General features: G+C 51.5%; 2 protein-coding genes across 2 annotated transcripts in view; one reads left to right on the top strand and one right to left on the bottom strand.

The window, feature by feature from the left end:
- Window positions 1-17172, bottom strand: part of WNT5B (Wnt family member 5B) — a 122837-nt gene that overhangs the window by 31636 nt on the left and 74029 nt on the right. The window lies entirely within an intron of this gene.
- On the top strand, window positions 2810-5703 carry FBXL14 (F-box and leucine rich repeat protein 14). The gene has a single exon (XM_073544165.1). It carries the CDS (start codon window positions 3079-3081, stop codon window positions 4279-4281), a length of 1203 nt encoding a protein of 400 aa, XP_073400266.1. The 5' UTR covers window positions 2810-3078; the 3' UTR covers window positions 4282-5703.

Here is a 17172-nt window from a genome sequence, read left to right as displayed (position 1 = left end):
AGCGTTATCCCTGTACTGTGACGTCACCGTGCGCGTTATCCCTGTACTGTGACGTCACCGTGCGCGTTATCCCTGTACTGTGACGTCACCGTGCGCGTTATCCCTGTACTGTGACGTCACTGTGCGCGTTATCCCTGTACTGTGACGTCACTGTGCGCGTTATCCCTGTACTGTGACGTCACTGTGCGCGTTATCCATGTACTGTGAAGTCACTGTGCGCGTTATCCCTGTACTGTGAAGTCACTGTGTGTATTTATCCCTGTACTGTGACGTCACTGTGCGCGTTACCCCTGTACTGTGACGTCACTGTGCGCGTTAGCCCTGTACTGTGACGTCACCGAGAGCGTTATCCCTGTACTGTGACGTCACCGAGAGCGTTATCCCTGTACTGTGACGTCACCGAGAGCGTTATCCCTGTACTGTGACGTCACCGAGAGCGTTATCCCTGTACTGTGACGTCACCGTGCGCGTTATCCCTGTACTGTGACGTCACCGTGCGCGTTATCCCTGTACTGTGACGTCACCGTGCGCGTTATCCCTGTACTGTGACGTCACCGTGAGCGTTATCCCTGTACTGTGACGTCACCGTGAGCGTTATCCCTGTACTGTGACGTCACCGTGCGCGTTATCCCTGTACTGTGACGTCACCGTGCGCGTTATCCCTGTATTGTGACGTCACCGTGCAAGTTATCCCTGTACTGTGACGTCACCGTGCGCGTTATCCCTGTACTGTGACGTCACTGCGCGTTATCCCTGTATTGTGACGTCACTGTGCGCGTTATCCCTGTAGTGTGACGTCACTGTGCGCGTTATCCCTGTAGTGTGACGTCACTGTGCGCGTTATCCCTGTAGTGTGACGTCACTGTGCGCGTTATCCCTGTACTGTGACGTCACCGTGCGCGTTATCCCTGTACTGTGACGTCACCGTGCGCGTTATCCCTGTACTGTGACGTCACCGTGCGCGTTATCCCTGTATTGTGACGTCACCGTGCGCGTTATCCCTGTACTGTGACGTCACCGTGCGCGTTATCCCTGTACTGTGACGTCACCGTGCGCGTTATCCCTGTACTGTGACGTCACCGTGCGCGTTATCCCTGTACTGTGACGTCACCGTGCGCGTTATCCCTGTACTGTGACGTCACCGTGCGCGTTATCCCTGTACTGTGACGTCACCGTGCGCGTTATCCCTGTACTGTGACGTCACTGTGAGCATTATCCCTGTACTGTGACGTCACTGCGCGTTATCCCTGTATTGTGACGTCACCGTGCGCATTATCCCTGTACTGTGACGTCACTGTGAGCATTATCCCTGTACTGTGACGTCACTGTGAGCATTATCCCTGTACTGTGACGTCACTGTGAGCATTATCCCTGTATTGTGACGTCACTGTGTGTATTTATCCCTGTACTGTGACGTCACTGTGAGCATTATCCCTGTATTGTGACGTCACTGTGTGTATTTATCCCTGTACTGTGACGTCACTGTGTGCGTTATCCCTGTACTGTGACGTCACTGTGTATTATCCTGTACTGTGACGTCACTGTGTGCATTATCCTGTACTGTGACGTCACTGTGAGCATTATCCTGTACTGTGACGTCACTGTGTGTATTTATCCCTGTACTGTGACGTCACTGTGCGCGTTACCCCTGTACTGTGACGTCACTGTGCGCGTTATCCCTGTATTGTGACGTCACCGTGCGCGTTATCCCTGTACTGTGACGTCACCGTGCGCGTTATCCCTGTACTGTGACGTCACCGTGCGCGTTATCCCTGTATTGTGACGTCACCGTGCGCGTTATCCCTGTACTGTGACGTCACTGTGCGCGTTATCCCTGTACTGTGACGTCACCGTGCGCGTTATCCCTGTACTGTGACGTCACCGTGCGCGTTATCCCTGTACTGAGACGTCACTGTGAGCATTATCCCTGTACTGTGACGTCACTGTGAGCATTATCCCTGTACTGTGACGTCACTGTGAGCATTATCCCTGTACTGTGACGTCACTGTGTGTATTTATCCCTGTACTGTGACGTCACTGTGAGCATTATCCCTGTATTGTGACGTCACTGTGTGTATTTATCCCTGTACTGTGACGTCACTGTGAGCATTATCCCTGTATTGTGACGTCACTGTGTGTATTTATCCCTGTACTGTGACGTCACTGTGTGCGTTATCCCTGTACTGTGACGTCACTGTGTATTATCCTGTACTGTGACGTCACTGTGTGCATTATCCTGTACTGTGACGTCACTGTGTGCGTTATCCCTGTACTGTGACGTCACTGTGCGCATTATCCTGTACTGTGACGTCACTGTGCGCATTATCCTGTACTGTGACGTCACTGTGTGCGTTATCCCTGTACTGTGACGTCACTGTGTGCATTATCCTGTACTGTGACGTCACTGTGTGCATTATCCTGTACTGTGACGTCACTGTGTGCATTATCCTGTACTGTGACGTCACTGTGTGCGTTATCCCTGTACTGTGACGTCACTGTGTGCATTATCCTGTACTGTGACGTCACTGTGCGCAGTACTAGTGCAGGGTGATACAGAGAGGAGCAGAAGTAACTTTCATGCTGTCAGTATCATGAAAGGGTTAACAGGAGAGGAAACCGCGGGCAGGAGGGGCCGGTCACCATGGTAACAGGTCTCCTTCGCGGAGACAAAGGAGCAGCCGCGGGTGACCCCGCCCACAACCACGCCTCCTCCTCAGTTCCGGCAGCGCGCACCCGCCCGCGCATGCCCAGTGCTGACCCCGCCGGCACCTCCCTCCTCTGTTTTGTAGTCTTATCGGCGGCGCTGCGCATGCTCGGGGCGGAGCCGCGCACGTCAGACGCCGGCAGCGCGCACGTCACCCATTAACGGTCCAGTCAGGGCTCCGGCCGGCGGCTGTCTGTACTCGCGGAGGGTGAGAGAAGCGCGGAGCCGAGAGGAGCAGCAGGATGCGGGGCCCCCGGAGCGCGGGGCCGGGCTGAGCAGAGACTGAGACCCCGGAGCGAGGAGAGGCCGCCCCCTCCCGCACGGGCAGCACGACGCTCGCCAGCAGGCCGCGGCCTAGTCCCGGGGATGCCGGGATGGAGAGCCACATCTCCTGCCTGTTCCCGGAGCTGCTGGCCATGATCTTCAGCTACCTGGACGTCCGCGACAAGGGCCGGGCGGCGCAGGTGTGCGGGGCCTGGCGGGACGCGGCCTACCACAAGTCGGTGTGGCGGGGCACCGAGGCCAAGCTGCACCTCCGCCGCGCCAACCCGTCGCTGTTCCCCAGCCTGCAGGCCCGCGGCATCCGGCGGGTGCAGATCCTGAGCCTGCGCCGCTCCCTCAGCTACGTGATCCAGGGCCTGCCCGACATCGAGAGCCTGAACCTGAGCGGCTGCTACAACCTGACGGACAACGGCCTGGGCCACGCCTTCGTGCAGGAGATCCCGTCCCTGCGGGCGCTCAACCTGAGCCTGTGCAAGCAGATCACGGACAGCAGCCTGGGCCGCATCGCGCAGTACCTGAAGCGGCTGGAGGGGCTGGAGCTGGGGGGCTGCTCCAACATCACCAACACCGGCCTGCTGCTCATCGCCTGGGGGCTGCACGGCCTCAAGAGCCTGAACCTGCGCAGCTGCCGCCACGTCTCCGACGTGGGCATCGGCCACCTGGCCGGCATGACCCGCAGCGCCGCCGAGGGCTGCCTGAGCCTGGAGCAGCTCACCCTGCAGGACTGCCAGAAGCTGACCGACCTGGCGCTCAAGCACATCGCCCGGGGGCTGCAGGGGCTCCGCGTGCTCAACCTCAGCTTCTGCGGGGGCATCTCCGACGCGGGGCTGCTGCACCTGTCCCACATGGGCGGCCTGCGGAGCCTGAACCTGCGCAGCTGCGACAACATCAGCGACACAGGCATCATGCACCTGGCCATGGGCAGCCTGCGCCTCTCCGGCCTGGACGTCTCCTTCTGCGACAAGGTGGGCGACCAGAGCCTGGCCTACATCGCCCAGGGACTGTACGGACTCAAATCCCTGTCGCTCTGCTCCTGTCACATCAGCGACGACGGCATCAACCGGATGGTGCGGCAGATGCACAGCCTCCGGACTCTGAACATTGGCCAGTGCGTCCGCATCACCGACAAGGGGCTGGAGCTCATAGCCGAGCACCTGAGCCAGCTGACCGGCATCGACCTGTACGGGTGCACCCGCATCACCAAGAGGGGACTGGAGCGGATCACACAGCTGCCTTGCCTCAAAGTGCTCAACCTGGGGCTGTGGCAGATGACCGAGAGCGAGAAAGTCAGGTGAGGGCCGGTGCGCCCAGCTCTGTGCCACGAGAGACTTTCCAGACTGATGCGCTATACTGCCTGCTAGGGCCACATGAGCTGGGAGGAGAACGTGGCCACATGTAGTGCCAGAGAGGAGCGGCATCAGGTTGTCACCAGCAAAGTCTAAATGACAGGGGCTTACTGGTTTTTGGCATGGGCTATCCCCCACGCAGCGTCTGTGCTGGCGAAGTATTGGGGCACCAGGTCTGAGGACGGGTGACTTCTCCCGCTGCCACCATTGCAGTCGCTGAACGTCACAGGCTGGCGGCGTCCACGTCGTAAGGGTGTGCTCCTACAAGCGGACCGTCAGCCTGTGACCTTCACGTGCAAAGGGGGTCAGAAGAAGAAGTGAAAGTGCGGCAGTTTTGTCCTGCCGCAGGTTCACCCCGCAGCTCGATCCAAGTGGCTAACCTATGCCGAAAGCTAGTCACCGCTCCCTGCTCCAGCATTACGAAGGGTTAACAGTAGCTGCACCCCCCTAACATTTCTTTAATTTTTTATTTTCTATATTTTGTAAAGTAGAATGAACTTTCCCGTAAAGAAACGTTTATCCGACACATTCCTGGAGAAGAGGTTCTCCTAACCCATCCCAAACAAATCATGGATTCCTTACGGCCGGCTACCTCGTTTTTCATTTTCGCACCCTAAAAAAGGTGATTTTTTTTTTTTATTTGGGCCCTTTGTTTTGTGTCTGTTCCTAAACTGGAAAGATTGGTCGTTTCTGTTCTGATATTTTCAAGAAATCATGTGCCCCACAGGGAGATGAGGCTGGCCCATTGATTAAAGTCCCTTCTTGCCAGTCCATTGCAAAAGTATGAGCATCCCATGCAAGGGTTAGATAGACCTGTCCCGTACGGGGTTGGTGGGATTTTCCTCAATTTTTTAATGACGTTTTTGACCAATTTGAGTTGTAGAACTGAAGTGCAGATCTTTTGCCTTTCTTAACTCTTTGCTGCTGCCAGATATGAAAAGCCGAGCGCCGACTGCTGACGATAGTCAAATTATATATGCAAACATCAGACCCCTCCCCCACCCCGCCCTTTGCTTTTCTACCGTGGGGGCAGAAGCCGTGGTTGTTCTCAGATGAGGGGAACTTTCTGTCCTTGTTTCTGCGGAGCACATTCTGCTCCATTTTAGAACTTTTTTTGCAAAAAAAAAAAAAAAATAGTTGCTGACGTGGACTTTATTGGTATTTTGTATCCCCCCCCCCCTGCTCCCCGTCCACTCCCTGAACATCTCCACAGTTGGATCTCACCTAGAAACCGTGCCGAATCTCATTGTACTGTCTGTGAATTTGTATAAAAAAGATCCTCCGAGAAACGCTTTATATTCTTACAGTTAAAAGGAAAAAACGGATATTTATATAATAAAAGAGGAAATATGATGTATGTTTTTGAGAAAATCGGCTGCTGGCGTGTTATTCCAGTAATGGGGCAGAGAATGCTGGGGGGTTATCTGTCGGGGCATAATGGGGGTTTTTAGGATAGTGCGGTCCTTCTACAGTTGTCGTAAACTACAACTCCCAGCACACCCTAGCAGCTTGGGTCAGGCAGAGCATGCTGGGAGCTGTAGTTTTGCAGCAGCTGAAGAACCACAGGTTGGAGACTAGAAAGAGCCCCCAAATATTAGGGGAGAATTGCTTGTTCTACAACCCCTATCACAAAGGGGAACAATGTAAATCATCTTTCCTGCGGCAGGACCATACTTTCTGTGCGATCAAACTCCGGCCGTGGTCACATGTAGACCTGTGAGCTAAGACAGACGTCTGGATGTGGCCACAGACGGCGGAGGAGTTAATGTTTGATGCTGTCAATATTGTTACTGTAGGTTGGGGTGTATTCACTTGGGCGGGTAATGTGCCACGGGGACACAAGTCCATCTTGCCACAAGTGCCTGGCTTTGTGATTACTGGGAAAACCGGAATAAAACATTTGTTGGGATCCAGTTGCCCATACCCAGTGCACGCCCTCAGGGTGCCCATACGTTGTGTGTGTGTATATATACACACAGGCAACGAGCACCCTTAGCGCGCGCGCGTGTGTGTGTGTGTGTGTATATATATATATATATATAATCTGTGTGTATCAAGACAAGTCCTGCATTGTCAATGGTTGTCATGGTGACTGTCATAGGTTGCCATGGCAAAGATGATATCATAATGGGTATGTGGGCACGGGGTTTTGGGATGGCGGATGGGTATGTGGGATGGCGGATAGGTATGATGGGTATAACTGGTTAGTATAACAAATTATCCTCATCCCACAGTCCCGTGCCCATATACCCATCATACACATCCTCCATCCCATAGTCCCGTGCCCATATACCCATCACACATCCTCCATCCTAAAATCCTGTGCCCATATACCCATCCCATAGTCCCGTGCCCATATACCAGTCATATATATCCGCCATCCCATAGTCCCGTGCACATATACCCATCATACACATCCTCCATCCCATAGTCCCGTGCCCATATACCCATCACACATTCTCCATCCCATAGTCCCGAGCCCATATACCCATCTCACATCCTCCATCCCATAGTCCCGTGCCCATATACCCGTCATACATATCCTCCATCCCATAGTCCCGTGCCCATATACCCGTCATACATATCCTCCATCCCATAGTCCAGTGCCCATATACCAGTCATACATATCCTCCATCCCATAGTCCAGTGCCCATATACCCATCTCACATCCTCCATCCCATAGTCCCGTGCCCATATACCCATCATACACATCCTCCATCCCATAGTCCCGTGCCCATATACCCATCTCACATCCTCCATCCCATAGTCCCGTGCCCATATACCCGTCATACATATCCTCCATCCCATAGTCCCGTGCCCATATACCCATCATACATATCCTCCATCCCATAGTCCCGTGCCCATATACCCATCATACACATCCTCCATCCCATAGTCCCGTGCCCATATACCCATCATACACATCCTCCATCCCATAGTCCCGTGCCCATATACCCATCATACATATCCTCCATCCCATAGTCCCGTGCCCATATACCCATCATACACATCCTCCATCCCATAGTCCCATGCCCATATACCCATCATACATATCCTCCATCCCATAGTCCAGTGCCCATATACCCATCATACACATCCTCCATCCCATAGTCCCGTGCCCATATACCCATCATACACATCCTCCATCCCATAGTCCCGTGCCCATATACCCATCATACACATCCTCCGTCCCGTGCCCATATACCCATCATACACATCCTCCATCCCATAGTCCCGTGCCCATATACCCATCATACACATCCTCCATCCCATAGTCCCGTGCCCATATACCCATCACACACATCCACCATCCCATAGTCCCGTGCCCATATACCCATCATACACATTCTCCATCCCATAGTCCCGTGCCCATATACCGATCATACATATCCTCCATCCCATAGTCCCGTGCCTATATACCCATCATACACATCCTCCATCTCAGTCCCGTGCCTATATACCCATCATACACATCCTCCATCTCAGTCCCGTGCCCATATACCCATTATGACTTCATCTTCGTCATGGCAACCTATGACATCAGCGTCGCCATGGCAACAGTTATGACATCAATAATGCGGTGCTTGATACACAGCTTTATAAATAGGTGTGTGTATGTATATATGTGTGTGTATATATATATATTATACACACATACTGGACAACATGAAGGCATATATACACATTGCCACTGGGTATAGGTGCAAGTGTGGTTATCTCTCCTAAGGGTGCTCATTGCCAGTGTAAATATATACCCTCAGGGTGCCAACACGGGTGACACACTGAACACTTAGCCGCAGTTCCTTCCCCCGGCTACACGGCACCCCCTTCCTCCACTCTATCCAGGTTACGCGCCTTCACCCTCTCCCCCGCCGATCTCGATTACACGCCGTCATTCTCCCTCCCCTCTGTCCAGGTTATTTCCAGTCATCCACCTATCCCAGGTACGCACAGTCACCCCCAATCCCCAACTAGCACACTTAATGCACAGTCAACCCCCCATCCTTCGCCTATCCTGGTTACGCGTTGCCTCTCCCCCTCCCGCCTATGCCCCGTCCCCCCCCTTTCTCCCTCCTATGCCCCGTAAGCGATTCCCCACCCCCCTCCGGCCTACTTGCCACCCCCCCTTCCTGATGCCACATCACCAGGAACAAGAAGGGGCCCTGATATTCAAGGGGATATACAGAAATGTTTCCGCAGCGCTTTTAGACAAGCGTTTCTGCTGCGGAAACGCTTAAGAAAAGCATCCAATGTAATATAATGGAAAACGCACATGTGCTAATGGTGCGTTTTTTCCGCTGCAGAAACGCTAAGCGGAAAAAAAACGCAGCATGTTCAATAATTTTGCGGAAACGCACACGTTTCCGCATACATTCAATTGTATAGCAAAAACGCATAAGAAAACTCTTAACAAAAGCGCTTCATAAAAAGCATGCGTTTTCCTGGGAGGAGGGTGTGTGTTTCCACTCAGGAATATTCTGCATGGAAAACGCTACGTGGGCACACAGCCTTAATGTAGAGTGACTATTTGGGGCTTTAAGGGGGGGTCCTAACGTTGGTCCCCCCACACCACAGCCCGGCGCTGCCCGGGCATAGTAACTAACTGTGGTTAGTTATAACAAATTATAATTATCCTCCATCCCATAGTCCCGTGCCCATATACCCATCACACATCCTCCATCCCATAGGCCCGTGCCCATATACCCATAACACATCTTCCATACCATAGTCCCATGCCCATATACCCATCATACATATTCGTCATCCCATAGTCGAGTGCCCATATACCCATCATACATATCCTCCATTCCATAGTCCCGTGCCCATATACCCATCACACATCCTCCATCCCATAGGCCCGTGCCCATATACCCATCACACATCCTCCATACCATAGTCCCATGCCCATATACCCATCATACATATTCGTCATCCCATAGTCGAGTGCCCATATACCCATCATACATATCCTCCATCCCATAGTCCCGTGCCCATATACCCATCACACATCCTCCATCCCATAGGCCCGTGCCCATATACCCATAACACATCCTCCATACCATAGTCCCATGCCCATATACCCATCATACATATTCGTCATCCCATAGTCGAGTGCCCATATACCCATCATACATATCCTCCATTCCATAGTCCCGTGCCCATATACCCATCATACATATCCTCCATCCCATAGTCCCGTGCCCATATACCCATCACACATCCTCCATCCCATAGGCCCGTGCCCATATACCCATCACACATCCTCCATCCCATAGGCCCGTGCCCATATACCCATCACACATCCTCCATCCCATAGGCCTGTGCCCATATACCCATCACATCCTCCATCCCATAGTCCCGTGCCCATATACCCATCATACATATCCTCCATCCCATAGTCCCGTGCCCATATACCCATCACACATCCTCCATCCCATAGGCCCGTGCCCATATACCCACACATCCTCCATCCCATAGGCCCGTGCCCATATACCCATCACACATCCTCCATCCCATAGGCCCGTGCCCATATACCCATCACATCCTCCATCCCATAGTCCCGTGCCCATATACCCATCATACATATCCTCCATCCCATAGTCCCGTGCCCATATACCCATCATACATATCCTCCATCCCATAGGCCCGTGCCCATATACCCATAACACATCCTCCATACCATAGTCCCATGCCCATATACCCATCATACATATTCGTCATCCCATAGTCGAGTGCCCATATACCCATCATACATATCCTCCATCCCATAGTCCCGTGCCCATATACCCATCACACATCCTCCATCCCATAGTCCCGTGCCCATATACCCATCATACATATCCTCCATCCCATAGTCCCGTGCCCATATACCCATCATACATATCCTCCATCCCATAGTCCCGTGCCCATATACCCATCATACATATCCTCCATCCCATAGTCCCGTGCCCATATACCCATCATACATATCCTCCATCCCATAGTCCCGTGCCCATATACCCGTCATACATCCTCCATCCCATAGTCCAGTGCCCATATACCCGTCATACATATCCTCCATCCCATAGTCCCGTGCCCATATACCATATATATATACAGGGAGCTTCAAACAAGCCAGAGACCCTGAAAGACAAGGCATGCAAAACCTTCTATGCCATCCGAAGGAAACTCTACCATCTGAAGCCACCAGTGAGGGTCTGGTTAAAAATCTTCGACTATCATCGCCCCAATCCTCCTGTATGGCAGCGAAGTCTGGGGTCCTCACACCTACCCAGACTTGTCAAGGTGGGATTCAAGCCCAACAGAAATATTCCACCTGGAATTTTGCAAGCACCTTCTCCAGGTCCATCGGAGCACCTCCAACAGCGCTTGCCGGGCCGAGCTGGGCAGATTCCCTCTACACCTAACGGTTCTAAAGAGGGCACTGTCATTCCGGGCTCACCTACGTAGGAGCAATCCAAGCTCCCATCACCATAAAGCCCTGACACATGTAGGGGAAACAGAAAAACCAGGACCCTCGGAACAGCTCACCCAAACCTGACCAGACCACCAATCACAGCAACCTGACAAAAGCCGGAATCAGGAAGATGGTAGACGAAGGCCAGGAGAGGTACGCAAGTGACTGGAAGAACGACATCATCAGCTCACAGAAACTGACCATGTACCAGAGTCTACAGAGAGACTACAGACTGGCTCCATACCTGGAGAAACTCCCGGACCCCAGAGACCGCAAGATCCTCAGCTGATATAGACTCAAGGCCGACACAGGCAGAGCTACAAGCCCAGGGAGGAAAGACTGTGCCAACACTGTGACCAGGAGGCCCTGGAGGATGAGACCCACTTCCTGCTACACTGCTCCAAATACTCAGCAGTGAGGGACACTCACTTCAGGAGACTCTCACATCTCTTCCCGGATTTCATCACCATGAAGGAGGAAGAGAAAACATATATCCTGCTGGGGGAAGAAGAGAGAGCAGTGGAGATAGCAGCGCAATATGTGAGCGAATGCCATAGACTGCGAGAAAGAGAACTATGATATGCCACGGACTTCTATAGCACCCACCCTGGATCTGCCCCATCCACCTTTCCTACAGTCCCTATCCCTATTCCCTTCTGTACACTTGCTTTGGCAAAACTAATGTGTATTTAGTCCTGCCAATAAAGCTTCTTTGAATCTTGAATCTACCCATCATACATATCCTCCATCCCAGAGTCCCGTGCCCATATACCCATCATACATATCCTCCATCCCAGAGTCCCGTGCCCATATACCCATCATACATATCCTCCATCCCATAGTCCCGTGCCCATACACCCATCATACATATCCTCCATCCCAGAGTCCCGTGCCCATATACCCGTCATACATATCCGCCATCCCATAGTCCCGTGCCCATATACCCATCATACATATCCGCCATCCCATAGTCCCGTGCCCATATACCCATCATACACATCCTCCATCCCAGAATCAACCATTATGACATCATAATGAGTGGCGGCGGGGCTTGCAACCTATTATGACATCAGTGTTGCCATATCAACCATTGTGACATCATAATGAGGGGCGGGGCTTGATACACAGTTTCCCCAGTATGCAAATAGGGGCATTATGACATCATAATGAGGGGCGGGGCTTGATACACACACTTTTTCCCCAGTATGTAGATAGGGGCAAAACTGTTTGGCGAATTGAAACGCGCGGGGTTAAAATTTCGCCTCACAACATAGCTTAGGACGCTCTCGGGGTCCAGACGTGTGACTGTGCCAAATTTTGTGGCTGTAGCTGCGACGGTGCGGATGCCTATCCCGGACATACAAACATACACACACACACACACACACACACACACACACACACACACACACACACACACACACACACACACACTTTGAGCTTTATATATTAGATTATACACACATACTGGGCAACATGAAGGCATATATATACACATTGCCACTGGGTATAGGTGCAAGTGTGGTTATCTCTCCTAAGGGTGCTCATTGCCAGTGTAAATATATACCCTCAGGGTGCCAACATGGGTGACACACTGAACACTTAGCCGCAGTTCCTTCCCCCGGGCTACACGGCACCCCCTTCCTCCACTCTATCCAGGTTACGCGCCTTCACCCTCTCCCCCGCCGATCCCGATTACACGCCGTCATTCTCCCTCCCCTCTGTCCAGGTTATTTCCAGTCATCCACCTATCCCAGGTACGCACAGTCACCCCCAATCCTCAACTAGCACACTTATGCACAGTGAACCCCCCATCCTTCACCTATCCTGGTTACGCGTCGCCTCTCCCCCTCCTGCCTACGCGCCGATTCCTCCCCTCTCGCTCCTGCCTATGCCCCATACGTCATCCCCCTCTCCCACCTGGACGCCATATTTCCCCCGCCTTTCCAGCCTATGCCCCGTTCCCCCCCTTTCTCCCTCCTATGCCCCGTAAGTCATTCCCCACCCCCCCCTCCGGCCTACTTGCCACCCCCCTTCCCGATGCCACATCACCAGGCACAAGAAGGGGCCCTGATATTCAAGGGGATATATGGAAATGTCACACATGGTGGGTACTGCGCCAGCAAAAACAAAAGGCACAAAGACGACACCCAATGCCAGGGCACGTACAGTTACTTATGACGGGTGGATGGGAGAGGGTCCTACAGCCAACACATTGCAGACAAGAAAAATGGGGAGGATTACCACCGACCCGTCTTCTAGACTGATATCTAGAAGACAGGGTCCGAAACATCCAATGTTGAGGAGGAACCCCTGTATAGAGCAGGCATAGAGTTGGGGGTCTCCCTAATATGCAAAGGTCTTGTGTGTGTGGGGTCTTGAGGGAGTCCCTGTATACAGCAAGTCTTGTGGGTGTTGCGGGGAGCCTCCCTGTTACACTGCGAGTCTTGGAGCTGGGGCTTCCACAATGTTCAGCGGGTTTAGGGCGGTCTCCCTTGTATTATGGGTCTTTGGTATAGACAGTCTTTCCGGAGTGTCGCTGGTGGTATATACAGTGGCTTGCAAAAATATTCACCCCCTTTGCTTTTTACTTATTTGTTACATTTCAATCTCTGTTTAAAGATTTTTGTAATAGATTTATGTGTGATGCATCAGCACGATGCAGCCGAAGTTGGTGAAGTGAGAAAAATATAGGCAAAAATTAAATGTATGGGATCAAATAACTAAAAATTGACAAGTACATATGTACTCGCCCCCTTTTGCTATCAAGCCCCTAGACATTTTTGGTGCAAGCAATTCCCTTCATAAGTCCCAGGCTTAGTGACAGAACGGCCACATAGACATGTGGTGCCATATGTCTATCAGTATATACTTAACTGTACCGGAAGGCTGAGTTCACAAGTAGCTTTTTTTTTTTTTTGCGGTGTCGCTGCATTTTTTACGCGCGGAATCGCCGCAAAAATGCATCCCATGCAATCCTATGGGATTCCGCAGTGCTGTGCTAATGCTGCAGATTTCTCCGCTGCGGAATCTCATAGCGGAAAAAGCCACAGCATGCCCATTCTTTTTGCGGAATCGCGGGGATTCCGCACCCATAGGAATGCATTGAAACGCTCATTTTTCGCATGTGGCTATGCCCACAATGCGGGAAGTGAGCGCTTAATGTGTGGATGGTACTCAGGGTCTGAGGAGGGGAGACTGTCCTCCAGGCCCTGGGTACCATAATCCTATAAAAAATTGAATAAAAATAAAAAATTGTTATTCTCACCTTCCGACAGCCCCCGGAGTCCTTCCCGCCTCTCACCACGCTCCCGGCATCTTCCGGTCCCAGTAATGCTTTGCATGAATGACCGCGGTGATGTCGTGCTCTCGCGAGCGTGACGTCATCTCAGGTCCTTCGCGCAAAGCATCACTGGGACCGGAAGATGCCGGGAGCGCCGCAGAGCAGATCGTGGGCCATCGGAAGGTGAGAATAACATTCTTTTTTACATCCAATTGTTTACTATTGATGCTGCATAGGCAGATTCAATTGTAAAAAGTTGGTCACACTTGTCTAAGCACTATGCTTGACAAGTGTGACCAACCTGCTAATTGCGCTTGCAAAATGCTAGTTTTTTGCGGGAATTCCGCATGTGAATTTCCCACAGCAGGGAGTTGCAGAATTGCCGCGGAAATTTCCGTGGCAATTCCGCACATGTGCATATAGCCTAAGGTCACAGAGGCTCCAACGCCATTAACAAGAGGCACCACCACAAAGACCAAGGAGACGGCCAAACACCAGCACAAAGACCAAGGGGACGGCCAAACACCACCACAAAGACCAAGGGGACGGCCAAACACCACCACAAAGACCAAGGGGACGGCCAAACACCACCACAAAGACCAAGGAGACGACCAAACACCACCACAAAGACCAAGGAGACGGCCAACCACCACCACAAAGACCAAGGAGACAGCCAAACACCACCACAAAGACCAAGGGGACGGCCAAACACCACCACAAAGACCAAGGGGACGGCCAAACACCACCACAAAGACCAAGGGGACGGCCAAACACCACCACAAAGATCAAGGGGACGGCCAAACACCACCACAAAGACCAAGGCGACGGCCAAACACCACCACAAAGACCAAGGAGACGACCAAACACCACCACAAAGACCAAGGAGACGACCAAACACCACCACAAAGACCAAGGAGACGACCAAACACCACCACAAAGACCAAGGAGACGACCAAACACCACCACAAAGACCAAGGAGATGGCCAAAGAAGACAGGGAAAAAGTTGTACAGAAAAACAAGTCAGGGTTGGGTTATAAAATACTCTCCCAATCTGTGAAGACCCCCGGAGCATCATCAAATCCATTATCACATGGAAAGAACATGGTACAATAACAAACCGGCCAAGAGAGGGTCGCCCACCAAACCTCTCAGCCTGGGCTAAGAGGGCATTAATCAGAGAGGCAGCACAGAGACCAAAGGAAACCCTGAAAGAGCTGCAGAGTTCCCAAGCAGAGACTGGAGAATCTGTCCATACAAACACAATAAGCCATACACTCCATAGACGTGGCCTTTATGGAAGAGTGGGCAGAAAAAAGCCTTTACTTACACACTAAAATTGTAAGGCTCGTTTTGAGTTTGCCAAAAGACATGGAAGACACCAAAATGTATGGCGGAAGGTGCTGTGGTTAGAGAAGACCAAAATTAACCTTTTTGGCCATGAAGGTAAACGCGATGTCCTGGCCTGGCCACCTGCTCCACTGGACTGCAGCCGTCATCTATATTGTGGGCCGCTGACCCTGGTTTTATGGCTGCAGGCCCTTTAAATTTTTCTTTGTAGCAAAGGCATTCGCGCACAGCCAAGCATGTAGCAGTACGCCACAGGGGCACAACCTTGCCAGACTAAATGCCAGAAAGCTTTAGGAAGACTTTCTTGGTGGGCACAGTTAGCACCCTCTGCTCTCCGGCTCTGTTACTCGAATAGTCTGGGGACTGCATCATACTACACTGTTCCATCTCCAGCTGTATGGGGCAATATAATGTATATATCCCGCGATGGGTATACACAGGCCGGCCACGGCGTATCCCACGATGTGTATACAGGTGCTCCTTGCAAAATTAGAATATCAAAAACTTAATTTATTTCAGTTCTTCAATACAAAAAGTGCCTCTCCTCTATTCTATAGAGTCATTACACACAGAGTGATCTATGTCACGGGTTCATTTCTGGTAATGGTGATGATTGTGGCTTACAGCCAATGAGAACCCATAAGTCATTATCTCAGGAAATTAGAATACTTTATAACACCAGCCTGAAAAAAAGATTGTAAAATCCGAAATGTTGTCCTACTGAAATGTATGATCAGTAAATGCCCTCAATACTTGGTCGGGCTCCTTCTGCATCAATTACTGCATCAATGCGGCGTGGCATGGAGGCGATCAGCCTGTGGCACTGCTGAGGGGTTATGGAAGCCCAGGTTGCTTTGATAGCAGCCTTCAGCTCGTCTGCATTGTTGGGTCTGGTGTCTCTCATCTTCCTCTTGAGAATACACCATAGATTCTCTATGGGGTTAAGGTCAGACGTGTACTACTTCTCCTGCCCTGTATCCAGTGGGTACGGAAAGTATTCAGACCCCTTTAAATTTTTCACTCTGTTTCATTGCAGCCATTTGGTAAATTCCAAAAAGTTCATTTCTTCTCATTAGTGTGCACTCTGCACCCCATCTTCACTGAAAAAAAACAAAATGTAGAAATGTTTGCAAATTTATTAAAAAAGATAAACTGAAATATTCCATGGTCATAAGTATTCAGACCCTTTGCTCAGTATTGAGTAGACGCACCTTTTGAGCTAGTGCAGCCATGAGTCTTCTTGGGAATGATGCCACAAGTTTTTTCCCCCCCTGGATTTGGGGATCCTCTGCCATTCTTCCTTGCAGATCCTCTCCAGTTCCGTCAGGTTGGATGGTGGACGTTGGTGGACAGCCATTTTCAGGTCTCTCCAGAGATGCTCCATTGGGTTTAGGTCAGGGCTCTGGCTGAGTCAGTCAGGAATGGTCACAGAGTTGTTCTGAAGCCACTCCTTTGTTATTTTCACTGTGTGCTTAGGGTCATTGTCTTGTTGGACGGTGAACCTTCGGCCAAGTCTGAGGTCCAGAGCATTCTGGAAGAGGTTTTCATCCAGGATATCTCTGTAGTTTGCTGCATTCATGTTTCCTTCAATTGCAACCAGTTGTCCTGTCCCTGCAGCTTTAAAACACCCCCATAGCATGATGCTGCCACCACCATGTTTCACTGTTGGGATTGTACTGGGCAGGTGATGAGCAGTGCCTGGTTTTCTCCACACATACCGCTTAGAATTATCACCAAAAAGTTCTATCTTTG

This window comes from Dendrobates tinctorius, unplaced genomic scaffold, assembly GCF_039654945.1.
Source record: "Dendrobates tinctorius isolate UK_male_01 unplaced genomic scaffold, ASM3965494v1 ptg000136l, whole genome shotgun sequence".
Classification (NCBI taxonomy): domain Eukaryota; kingdom Metazoa; phylum Chordata; class Amphibia; order Anura; family Dendrobatidae; genus Dendrobates; species Dendrobates tinctorius.
Note: the sequence above shows the minus strand (reverse complement) of the source record. Positions and strands in the feature narration are given on the sequence as shown.

Coding starts and splice junctions, on each gene's coding strand:
- FBXL14 (XM_073544165.1), top strand. CDS start 3,079: ATGGAGAGCCACATCTCCTGCCTGTTCCCGGAGCTGCTGGCCATGATC.